General features: G+C 39.6%; 1 protein-coding gene across 1 annotated transcript in view; it reads left to right on the forward strand.

Moving 5' to 3' along the window:
- The first annotated feature begins 3,998 nt into the window (after window positions 1-3,998).
- LOC139422190 (syntaxin 1B) overlaps window positions 3,999-13,587 on the forward strand; it is a 51,380-nt gene continuing 41,791 nt past the window's right edge. Inside the window, exon 1 of the mRNA XM_071173352.1 lies at window positions 3,999-4,264. Within this exon, the coding sequence (XP_071029453.1) occupies window positions 4,235-4,264 (30 nt within the window). The 5' untranslated portion in view covers window positions 3,999-4,234. The remainder of the gene's footprint in view (window positions 4,265-13,587) is intronic.

Genomic DNA, 13,587 nt, shown 5'->3' on the forward strand with positions numbered 1-13,587 from the left:
GCCATGCCTTGAACAAAAGAGATGTCAGAAGACCTAAGATTAAAAATTGTTGCCTTGCATAAAGCTGGAAAGGGTAACAAAAGTATCTCTGAAAGTCAGTCCACGGTAAGACAAACTGTCTATAAATGGAGAAAGTGCAGCACTGTTGCTATTCTCCTTAGGAGTGGCCGTCCTTCAAAGATGACTGCTGGAGCTCATCGCAGAATGCTCAATGAGGTTAAGAAGAATCCTAGAGTGTCAGCTAAAGACTTACAGAAATCTCTGGAAGATGCTAACATCTCTGTTGACGAGTCTACAATACGTAAAACACTAAACAAGAATGGGAGAATGGGAGGACAGTTCATGGGAGGACTCCACGGAAGAAGCCACTGCTGTCCAAAAAAAGCATTGCTGCACGTCTAAAGTTCGCAAAAGAGCACCTGGATGTTCCACAGCGCTACTGGCAAAATATTCTGTGGACAGATTCAACTAAAGTTGTGTTGTTTGGAAGGAACACACAACACTATGTGTGGAGAAAAGAAGGCACAGCACACCAACATCAAAACATCAGCACACCAGCATCATCCGAACTGTAAACTATGGTGGAGGGAGCATCATGGTTTGGGGCTGCTTTGCTGTCTCAGGGCTTGGACAACTTACTATCATCGACAGAAAAATGTATTCCCAAGTTCATCAAGACATTTTGCAGGAGAATGTAAGGCTATCTGTCCGTCAATTGAAGCTCAACAGAAGTTAAGTGATACAACAGGACAACAACCCAAAAGACAGAAGTAAATCAACAACAGAATGGCTTGAACAGAAGAAAATACGCCTTCTGGAGTGGCCCGGTCCATGTCCTGACCTCAACCCGAATGCGATGCTGTGGCATGACTTCAAGAGAGCAGTTCACACCAGACATCCCAAGAATATTGTAGAACTGAAAAAGTTTTGTAAAGAGGAATGGTCCAAAATTCCTCCTGATAGTTGTGTGGGTCTGATCCGTATCTACTGAAAACGTTTGGTTGAAGTTATTGCTCCCAAAGGAGGGTCAACCTGTTATTAAATCCAAGGGTTCACATACATTTCCCGACCTGCACTGTGAATGTTTACACAGTGTGTTCAATAAAGACATGAAACAGTATGATTGTTTGTGTGTTATTAGTTTAAGCAGACTGTGTGTGTCTATTGTTGTGACTTAGATGAAGATCAGATAACATTTTATGACCAATTCATGCAGAAATCCAGGTAATTCTAAAGGATTCACATACTTTTTCTTCCCACTGTATATATGTTTGTATATTATTTTACTGCTCTAGGGATGTAGTTATTGTTTGGATAACCTTATTTACTAATATGTATTGATTTTCTTTCTTTCTTTCTTTTTCACTCTTTATTCAATGCACAGTGAGTGCAGAGAACACCGGAAGACGAATTATCATTTAATTATCATTGTAAATGATTGTAATGTTTGTTTATGTGTCAATTAATCCCATAAGGGATGGGTTGCCAGTTGGCGATTTGACACAAGAAAAAAAAATATATATATATATATATAAAACTTTCCTTTCGGTAGCCATGAGAATTCAAGTTATTCATGGATACCAAGTTACAGTAGGATTTGGCCCTGTATTCCTTTACAGAAAAACTCAAATATTTCACATGTGGAAAATCACATGATTTTGCCTGAAATTTCACGTGAAATCATGCGAAAACATGTTTTTGGAACACTTCACATGTGATCAGGTTTTCACATGTGTAGTTTCATGATATCACGTTGCTTTACATATTGTCACATGTTATCACATCAACTTCACATAAGATCATGTGTTCACATGAAATTCATGTTGTTTTTCCATAAGGGTTTGGTGATGACAGTTTAGAATTCTAATTATAACGGCTGATTATTTGGAAAAGGATAATCAACCCTAAAGATGAATTCCTGGAGTGAAATGTTTTTACGACTTCTTGAAGGGAGCACTTAAATTGCCAGAGATATTTGGGGTGTATACGACAGGTATAATCTCTGATTTAACTTCCTCCTGATCATGGGTTTTTTATTTCAGTTGTAGGCCTTAACTCCGAGTCCTTTTCAGCAGGCCTGGTTTTGTGAGGACAGCTGGGAACTTGTTAGAAAGGAAAAGAACAGGTTACCCAGTTACCCAGTTAAAACAGAGCAATGTGCACAGTGGATTTCATTACTGTATCTATTTCAGCCTACTCAGACAAACTGAGCTGAGCCAAACTGTGCTGAGCCAAGCCAAACTGTACTGGGCTGAACTGGTTACACATCCACCATAGTTACTGTAAATCTGCAGGACAATGTGAAAAGAAATGATCCGAGCCAGCGGGGTATAGTTCAGGTCGCCCCTATAGTGTGTATCAGGCATATGTGACATGTAATGACTAGCAGGGTCTCCTTCAGGATATAACCCCTTTTTAGTGAGATGGACCCCCACTCTATTGGCTATGTTTTAAACCTCATCTCTGCTTTGTTTTGCCAGCTAAATGGAAGACATCAAGGTGGGTTATACAGTACAAGACAGTTTGTCACTGGGCATGCTGCCACTTCCAAGGAAATTAGAGTAGAGCGTGAGTTCATCACAATCATAAAATTCTTATTTGAAATGAATCTGCACCTTGGCCCAATCTATTAACTATCTTACTGGATATAAGACGTCACTGCATAACATAGGTACTGATTCATTGGTAGATAGTATATGTTTATCCTTTGAATTTCTCACGTGTAATATTGGTAGCCTAACAACTTCGGTCTAACCTCAGTACCTGTTACTGTAATTAAAACTGAGAAGTATTTCAGATAGTACTGGACCATGCCAAGCCACAGGTTGGGTTATCTGGGCTAGACGAATGATTCCACTGAATGAGGACATCGTGTGCATTATTAGGACATGAAGTCCATACATTGCCTTGAATACAGGCATTGAATAATGTTAGGAGCTCTTATTGATTCTTCTTTGCAGTAGGCTATGCTCAAACAGTCAGGGGCCATTCAGGGATACTGTCAATGTGGAATGTGAGTGCACAACTCTGATCAATTGAGTCAACATGTGAGGAAATGGAATTGTAACATGAGGTTGAAGACAATATTTATGTTATGTTTAGTAATATGACTCCTTCTGTTGGTTTGGGGGGAAAGGCCACTGAATACGGTATACAATAAGATAACTTTGACACAAGATGTAGACTCATAAAGAAATCTAACATGGTAGCCTATTCTAATTGAATTAAACAAAGAAATGTTGAAACAACTTTGATGTCATTTGCCTCAGGTTATAGGCTATTAGAATGCAGGTCTAGATGTATAACAATCGAATAACTTTTATACTTTTTTTTTACCTTATACAATTTTGTTAAGGTTTTCAAAATCTATGCCTATCAGTAAAATTGTCTGTATTAGCCTAATATTAAAACAGAAAGTAAAGTCTTATATTGAATTCTCTAAATCATTAGGTTACATTGCCTTTTAGTCTACAGCTGACTTCTATTCCAGTCATTATGATGGCGTTTGCCAGTTTGTGGTGGACAGCTCATAAATAGAGCTCTTGTGCATTGAAGTGGGTGGCTTCCGATAAATAAAAAAAAACGTGTTTAATGGGGGTAACATCACCTCATCCTCTGATTATCTCACTTCCTTCTGCCTGCCACTATAGACCACCCTGAGCCCCTTGAGGAAACCGCTCCTTTGGGAAGGGGGGCTGGGGTTTCCGTTGCCCTACCCAGTCTCCATGCGCGTGGATTGAATTCCAACAAATTATTTTAATTCACCTAAAACAAACTACAGTTCACTGGTTGGCTTGGAGCGCCGACCGATTACGCGCTGCGGATAGACACCGAAGGGAAAAAGGGCGGAGGGGGAGGGATAGCAGGTAAAGTGTTAGAGATGGAGAGAGGGAGACCGCGCGTGCGCACAGAGTTCCATCCCTCCGCATCGCTTCTTTTTTCATCCTTTTTTTTTTGCAGCATCAGTGCCGCGCTCGTATCGCATTCGTTTGCTGGAGTCGGAGCGCGCTGCGGGGCGACACTGCACCGCCAAGGAGGACGCACAAGCACGGTAGAGGGGGGACTAGAGAAAAGGAAAAAAGGCAGAGAAGGTAGCTAACAGGGGAGACTCATAAGCTATCCCCTCATTTGAATACTAGAAGAAAATATCAAATTGTCGGACCTTTGGACATAAGAAGACAACGAGGCGGAAAAACCCAGGCGATTATATTTTAGCCAGCACGGCGGGGAAACAATGAAGGATCGTACACAAGAACTACGAAGTGTAAGCTTATATATTTATACTATTCCTGCCCTCTTCCCTTGGTTCCACACTCTCCTCCCTTCCGAATCCTCAGCGCAATCGGGCGTCAGCGTCTGACATCTCCTTGCTGAGCGCTACTTCACCGCAAACATAACAAATATGTGAGGTTTCGGTTCTTACCAAAAATACAGAGGCGGATATCTTTAGGCTATTCATTTATATTTTACGCATTCGAATGTGTCTTCCCATCAGTGTCAATAGCCTAGTGGTGCCCGCATGCGTGCACTCATGATCATACACGTAATATGAGCAGGATAAAATATGACTTCTTTATTAATGGTCCGTTAAAATGCAGTGATTTGAGAAAATAGTATAGGGCTATTAGCATTACAGGCAGGCAGACAGGCAATAATATAAAACAAACACATCTACCATAAATAGTCTCCTGCTAGAAATCACCCAAATCAATATAAGCTTATGAATTCTTATTGCTGGCTAATATGGATGGACAGCTACCCTTAACAGTGGTAAAATACAGTGGATGAAAGCTATCATAGCCCATAATCCTCCTAGCCAAGCAATCCCTGCAAACACCGTTAACGATTGTTCTTCAACCCTTGGTAGAACGAAATATGTGTTCAGAATTACCTCAGCCGATCGGATTGACCTTTTTCTAGATAGTTGATGGAGAGAGCGTTTTATAGGAGTGGGACGGGGTCGAATAAAGTGGGGGTGGGGGGTCATATGAGATTGTACATTTTGTTATAACTGGCCTCTACAATGGGGTATAGTTTACACTATTCCTTGTATTAGACTCAAATTCAATCAAGGAGGACAGAATTGTAGCTCTCTCCCAACTATGCGTCTGTAGGGTTCAATTGGGTTTGCTTTGGCGACACCATGCTATGGCAGGATCTGCACCAGGGTTTCATTTTTTTCCTGCATTGGAAAACCACATTCATACCGGTTTATAACACATTCGGTGACTAGATATATGCCATGAGGATAGCCACTGTCATATGTTTGTGCAATTTGTCTGTCTAGGTTTAATTGAAAAACAAGGCAATAAAATCGATATGAGGCCCGAAGCATGCATGGCATTTTTGGCGTAGCCCAACCTCCAACGACTGGAGATCAATAAAATATCAGAGGAAACGCCTGGACTCACTGCCGCTCTGCACGTATATCTAAAGCGTGTGTGTGCGTGTGTGTGTGTGTGTGCCTGTGTGTGATTATTATATCCAAATGTAGAGCCAATACAGGCAATACTGCTGTGAACATTATAGCACATGATTGTGATTGTGCCACTGTTCCTGAGATAGCCCATGGTCAGCGGATTCACCTTGCATGAATTCTGTGCCCCCTCCTGTGCCTTCCCACTGAAACGCTGAACACAGCTAGATCCATACTCAGTCAGACACTAGGCACTTGCCTCACTGCCCACTGTAGATTCAACGAGACTAGGCTACAGAAATCTCTCGGCTATGATGCTTACATGTCCAAACGAACCATAAGAGCGTTTATTAGACGTGTTCATTTTGTAGATTATCTTTCTCTCTGAGACGGATTTTCGTTATTTCTTTACCTGTAATTTGTGGTTTTGTCCCCCCCCACGTACCCGAAATAATGGATGCCATCTGAAGTGAAATGGATAAATGATCACTACCGTCAGTCTAAGTTCTATGAAAATAATATTGTTGATGTTATATATAACGATCGAATATCACGTAATTCTGGCAACAGCTGTTATATGATTGGGTAATAATTACATTTTATGTAATCGTCAACATCACAGTGACGTATACGTTGCGCGCTACATCGTCATACTCTGAGCAAGCCGTGTCTGCACGGGTTTTACCGAATGTGCTACATGTGTGAGTGAGCAAAAGATTGGCCGGCTATATTTACCATGTCTATACCGACTATTCCGGTGTAATCCAAAGAGACGGCTGATAGACCTTCGATTGAGGGTGCGCTCGTGCGTTGCTGCACAAGATCTGTACCAATTGTATTGATTATAAACTGGGGTAGGGGTTGCTAAGAAGGGACATAATCGAAGCTCAATCGCACTATGTATCATATACCTAAAATGAAACTGAAACTTTGAGCCAAATTCTGGGGGTTGAAAAGGCACAGGCATAGTTTTCTTTTTCTAAAACATATTTCTACGCATTATAGGCTACAGATGTCATAAAATTAATATTGCTTTCTGTCATTGACACACACACATTATTGATTTGTTCTCCCAATACCAAAATATATCACTCACCTAATGTCCTTAATATTTCTGCATGATGACACAATACATTTATTCAGTGCAAAATTGTGTGTATTTTTATTTTTATTGGTTATATGGCTGCATTTCGACAGGCACCCCAATTCTGATATATAGTTTTTTACCAGTTATTGGTCTTCTGACCAATTACATCATATATTTTCATGTCAGATCTTTCTCAGAGCTGATCTGATTAGTCAAACGACTAATTAGTGAAATATCATAATTGGGCTGCCTTTCTTAATGCAGCCAAAGTGTCATTTTAGTTGCAAAGTGGATACTCTTCTGGACTGTTTTATGTATAGGCCTATAGCATTGCCAACCACTCTCATATTGGTAGTCTATAGAGCTTTATGTCATTTATACTGTCTTGCATATCAGTAACATTACTTATGGCCTTGACTGGCAGAGCCATAAATTCAATACATGCATCCAATTTGTACCTACTCGGTAAGCTTATTTATAACAGGTTTATAACATATCAGTGACATATTGGTGTCCAATGCAGAATTAGCAAAACATTATGTTATTCCAGTTACTGTATATTTTGTGTCGTTTTGCTTAAAGCTTTGTGTGCCTCGATTCCCTGTGTTGCTTTATTTAGCCCCACATGTGTTTAGCGTTCATATTCACCACATGTATTTAGCGTTCATATTCACCACAGGTATTTAGCGTTCATATTCACCACAGGTATTTAGCGTTCATATTCACCACATGTATTTAGCGTTCATATTCACCACATGTATTTAGCGTTCATATTCACCACATGTATTTAGCGTTCATATTCATCACATGTATTTAGCGTTCATATTCACCACATGTATTTAGCGTTCATATTCACCACATGTATTTAGCGTTCATATTCACCACATGTATTTAGCGTTCATATTCACCACATGTATTTAGCGTTCATATTCACCACATGTATTTAGCGTTCATATTCACCACATGTATTTAGCGTTCATATTCACCACATGTATTTAGCGTTCATATTCACCACATGTATTTAGCGTTCATATTCACCACATGTATTTAGCGTTCATATTCACCACATGTATTTAGCGTTCATATTCACCACATGTATTTAGCGTTCATATTTACCACATGTATTTAGCGTTCATATTCACCACATGTATGCCATGACGGAAGTTTAAGAGTGAGAAAAACAGCATTCACCTCCCTACCATGCAATGTGTCCCAGATAAACAGGGATTCTAGTAAGTCACAAGCTGGAACTCCCTGATTGCGCCAGAGGAAAGGACTGTTTGACTTCCGTCTCCGGCCTAGACAGCACACCTTTATTTGCATTGACAGGCTTTTTCCTGTAGTTCTGTGGTAATGTATATAAAGTGCCGTCAGAAAGCATTCACATCCCTTTACGTTTTCCACATTTAGTTGTTTTACAGCCTACATTTAAAATGGATTACATTTAGATTTTGTGTCACTGATCTACACACAATACCCCATAATGTCAAAGTGGAATTTTGTTTGTAGAACATTTTAGAAATGTGTAAAAAAAAAAATGTCTGGAGTCAATAAGTATTCACACATCTGTAAGGTCCTTCAATCGAGGGGTGAATTTCAAGCACAGATTTCCAATGCCTCGCAAAGAAGGGCACCGAATGGTAGTGTAAAAAAAAACATCTGAGCTGAATATCCCCTTGAGGTGAAGTCATTTATTAGGCTTTGGATGGTGTATCAATACACCCAGTCACTACAAAGATACAGGCGTCCTTCCTAACTCAGTTGCCGGAGAGGAATGAAACTGCTCAGGAATTTCACCATGAGGCCAATGGGGATTTTAAAACAGCTACAGTGTTTAATGGTTATGATATGAGAAAAATAAGGATGGATCAACAACATTGTTGTTACTGTACTCCACAATACTAACCTAAATGACAGAGTGAAAAGAAGGAAGCCTGTATAGAATACAAATATTTCAAAACATGCATAGTTTGCAACAAGGTACTTGAATAATACTGCAAAAAATGTGGCAAAGAAATGAGCTTTTTATCCTGAATTCAATGTCTGGTGCAAATTCAACACAACACATCACTGAGTACCATTCTTCATATTTTCAAGCATGGTGGTGGCAGCATCATGTTATGGGTATGCTTGTCATCGGCAAGCACTACAGAGTTTTTTAGAATAAAAATAATTTGAATACAGCTAAGCACAGGCAAAATCTTAGAGGAAAATCTGGTTCAGTCTTCTTTCCAACAGACAATGGGAGACGAATCCACCTTTCAGTAGGACAATTACCTAAAACACAAGGCCAAATCTACACTGGAGTTGCTTACCAAGATGACATTGAATGTTCCTTAGTGGCCTATTTACAATGTTGACTTAAATCGGGCTTGAAAATCTATGGCAAGACTTGAAAATGGCTTTCTAGCAATGATCAACAACCAACTTGACAGAGCTTGAAGAATTAAAATAATTATAATGTGCAAATATTGTACAACCCAGGTGTGCAAAGCTCTTAGAGACTTACCCAGAATGACTCACACTGTCAAAGGGGGTTCTAACATGTATTGTCTCAGGGGGATGAATACTTATCTAATTCAGATATATTAGTGTTTTATTTTTCATACATTTTTCATAAATGCTAGAATCTTTCTTCCACTTTGACATTACAGAGTATTTTGTGTAGATCGTTGACCAAAAATTTTAATTCCACTTTCTAACACAACAAACTATGGAAAAAGTCAAAGTGGGTGTGAATACTTTTTGAAGGAACAGTATATTGAAACATTCACCTGTACAAACATTTCCCACATGTCTACGTTAGCAACACGTTGTGCTCAGATTATACAGTACCATACTTAAATGTTGCAAAACATTGTTATTGCAGTGATATAACAATGAAACAACTTTAAGATTACATTGTTTGTATTTTTATCAAGGCTGTTGAGAATTAGGCTGGAAGAGGAGACATTTATAGCCATCTATTCTGAATCAAAAGCCTATGTTTATTGACAATCAATCATCGAAATGGATACAAGCAAACACAGATAGCAGCTGATGAACGAGTGAACCTTCTATAACCTTTTGACCTTTGACAACAAGGGTTAATTAAGGCTCCCTCAGCACAAAATTATACTAAAGCTAATAGGGCTAACGTGGTGTAATGATAGTAGAATACAAATGATAGCAAAGCACAATTTGCCAGCTGTAATAAAGATTATGCCACATGAAATTTGCGATATATCTTGCCTCTATTGTGCCTTAAGCTGTCATTGAGTCATTGAAGGGCATGGCACAAACCACCACTTAAAAAACGCAGAGCAGAACTGTGTATAGGGGAGTGGACAGAGACACTAGCGTATTATACACGCTGAATGAGGTTTGGTCAAAGTGTATGACTGAATTCTGTTGGATGTACTTCAGAAATGATCATATTTAGGTAAATAACGGCATGTTAAAATCTATGTGAGGGAAGTTCTGTCTCAAAGCCATGGCCTAGCAGTTCTGCTGTACTGAATGCATTTTACATATTTGCATCTATTTGTAGCGGCTTTTGTAAAGGATTTTATTGGCACATTTGAAGTTAAAATGTTCCTCTACTTTTAATGTTGTCTTTTATTTGAAGTATGCATCTTTTATGTTACACAATTCCATATTAGGACATTTCTATAAAGTTTCTAGGAGACAGTAATCCTACCTGACCCTAAAATGTCAACATGCTCACTGCTAAACAAATGATATCAGAGACCACAGTGGCGATTTGCATTTGATGCAGTTAGTAGATGTATAGGCTATCATTACCCCCCCCCCCACACATTGTTTGAAATTATTCTTATCCTAAAGTGGATTTTTTTCAAAAGGAATGGGGTCACAAAATGTTTCGCAGAGCATCTCCATTTGATGGCCATCCAACTCCCCATGAGTGATTACCGCAGCTAGTAATACATTATGTATGAGCACCACCCCTGACTACATGCCACATCAATGTAATAGCGGATTGCACCAGAGAATACTGGTCGCTCCGTGTTGAGTATTTTCCTTAAGGCATGATGCTTTGTGGATGGAGAGTAGATTCCAGGAGAGGTCAAGGATGTGCATTATCTATTCTAAAGATGTGTTTGTATCAAACGGTGAGTCATAACGGCAGCCATGTTGGAAATGAATGACCCAGGTAAAGCCAGAGTTTCCTGGTTTAGCCTAAAGTCTAGCTCGTCTGTGGTAGAGTGGGGGATGATGTGGGACGGGCGCAGTGTTCTGAGAGGTCATATGCAACCAAGGGCAGAGACAGCCACTATATTTAAAACCACAGTGCTTTTCAGTGGTACACACAATACAAACACAAACCTAGAACTACCGGTAGATAGGTCCCAAATTGTATTTATTCCCCAATAAACAAGGTTGCGCAGACCTAAGCTGAATGAGTTATGTGTGTTTTGAGTCCTCCAAAGTCATTTAAGCAGAGGGATCTTATTTGCACTCTGTCAACCCAAAAAGTAATTAAGCCTGAAATTGTAGTCGTGGAGACACAAAAATTCAACAATGTAGTAAAAAAAAATGCTAATCAGTATTAAATAGCAGGAGGGAATGTGACGGATTTCTTCCAGCTAGACGTCTTTCATCTGACCGAGGGATCGGTTTGCCAACTGGTACTTACAGACTGGTACATGTGCCCTTGACGTGGTGGACACATTAGACAGTACAAATACCCCATATTTACCCATACCCAAGGCATGTTTTAGCATCTAAATTCCTCTCAATGGCAATGAACTGGACAATGGAGAGAGAAATCACTTGAGGTGGACAGCAAATAGCCTTTGCTTCGAGTGTAGTATGTATTTTGTGTGGATTGGGTTTGGGGGTATGGTTAAAGGCTAACCCTAGTCTAGTAGGCTTAGGGTACTCAGGAACAGCCTCGGTCTCTGTCTTTGAGTCTTATTCACCTCACACTGGTGAATCTGTCACTTGTTGTTTATCTATTATATAGAAACTACCTGGATGTCTGCCCCGCCTTTTTGTGATATAGTTAAGTTTACCTCAGTACAGCTAGTCATTTCTCCCAGGTGTTATAACTTCAAATGAGTTCCAGAAAGTCCAAAAACCATCTGATAATTCCTACTCCACTTTTACTCAATTGTTTTTACTATGCGCTATATAAAGAATAGCTTGCATTTTTAAAATGTCAACGTAGGTTAAAGAAAGACATGCTGACTGGCCATTCCAGGCCGGACCACTTACTCCCGTCAACAATTTTAGCCACTAAATTAACACCCTGAATAATTACTTTCGCTCTGGCATCCATCCTACTTTTGTGAGAATTCTGTGTCCGACTGTGCCCATACAAGTCAGAGAGTAGCGGGTTGATCAGTCAGATGAGATCATGTGGCTGTCTAGCGGAATTCTGTTCATAGCCTACCTCACATCCTAAAGCTAAACACAGGTGGAAGTGAGATCACCACCAACCACATGGAGCCGTCTCAGGATGCGTACAATGTCGTACAGTTGGAATTTATTGTGACTCACACTCCTTTAAGTAATAAGACGTTCCAAGGACTGTCATTCTATCGTTCAAGCACTGTAGAATGTACATCTCTTTGGATATTGAATGCCCAAGATCATTCAAGTCCGTTTTTGTACGTTTTGAAACACGGAATCCGAAGTGTTGTGTGTGCCAACTCTTTGCCACAAATGCAGACTTTAATTGAAAATTTTACACTTGTGAAAATGGACCTATATGGATAGGGATGTATTGAAATGTTTCTTACGGAAGAAATATGAAAAGCATATGTATAAGCATGGCTGCCATTGAAAGGGTTTGCAAAATGTAATTATGGGAAAATTATTAGACCAAAGCTTAGGACACAACAGTTCACCTGACATAAGACTGAATCCAAACATTACACTATTGATTTTATGTACATTTTACATTTACTGACATTTTTGCCCCGTTTGTTGATAATAATATCAGAAAATACTCTGAATACATTCAGTAACATGATAAGAATGTTCTTGGAGAATGTGGGGTAGATGCAACATAAGATTACAAGGGTTCGAGTGAGCGGACTAACTTGTATATTCAAGTGGCCACACTCCTCTCCAAAGTGTGCACAGTTACTAAGTCAATTCAATGCACTTCAATGACTCAAAGAAGAGTTGTCAACTATAAAGTGCTTTTTTGAGCTCTCCTAGCTGTGCCGTTGAGGAACTAGAGCAAGTACAATTGTAGTTGTTCTGATTGGAAAACAACCCTGCATCCTCGCCATCAAACAATTACTGTTGTTTACGCAATCCAAAAACATCCCATTATAAATCACAATCTGGGTCAGGTGGGCATCATTTGAAAGCTTGTTCTATTGCCAAGCTAGACTAGATACGTTATAAAATACTATCTTATCGTGTAGGGTTTTCATAAGGCAATTCAGCGAAACAGACTGTAACTTTGGTGCGCATATGCTCTTGAATAAAAAGGGTTCATCGGTTGTCCCAATAGGAGACCCTTTGAAGAACCCTTTTCCCAGAGGGTTCTACATGGAACCCAAAATAGTTCTACATAGAACCAAAAAGGGTTCTACCTGGAACCAAAAAGGGTTCTCCTATGGGGACAGCAAAATAACCCTTTTGGAACCTTTTTTTCTTTGAGTGTAGAAAGGAGTCATGAGTGCATTCAGGTGTGTGTTCCGCCTGAAATTTTCTTCACAATAGACAAACATAGGCTCATTCTGTTCAGAACAACACGGGGTATAACACCATGTCATCTTGCAACTGTACATCAAACATAGTGATCAAAAACGTTGACATGTATGTGACATGAGGTTTATGATTATGGAAATGTGAAGTGCACATTTGGACTCACAAGTGTTTGGCTTGCTTGTATGACATCAAAACAGCATTCATTATAATCCGCAATGTCTCATCTTTCAAAATACACAGAGTCCTCTTAATTTAAAGCATTTCCCTTACTCAGACAACAAAACATCTGCAAAAGTTTCCACTAGCGGGAGAGACGGGGGAAGTTCAGAACGGCTGTCAGTCAGAACCCATACAGCGCTGTGAAGCTTAGAGCGAGAGCTCCGATGTAATTTATAGCATGTTAGTGTACAGCTAC

The sequence above is a fragment of the Oncorhynchus clarkii genome, chromosome 12 (genome assembly GCF_045791955.1).
Source record: "Oncorhynchus clarkii lewisi isolate Uvic-CL-2024 chromosome 12, UVic_Ocla_1.0, whole genome shotgun sequence".
In the NCBI taxonomy this organism is placed as follows: Eukaryota; Metazoa; Chordata; class Actinopteri; order Salmoniformes; family Salmonidae; genus Oncorhynchus; species Oncorhynchus clarkii.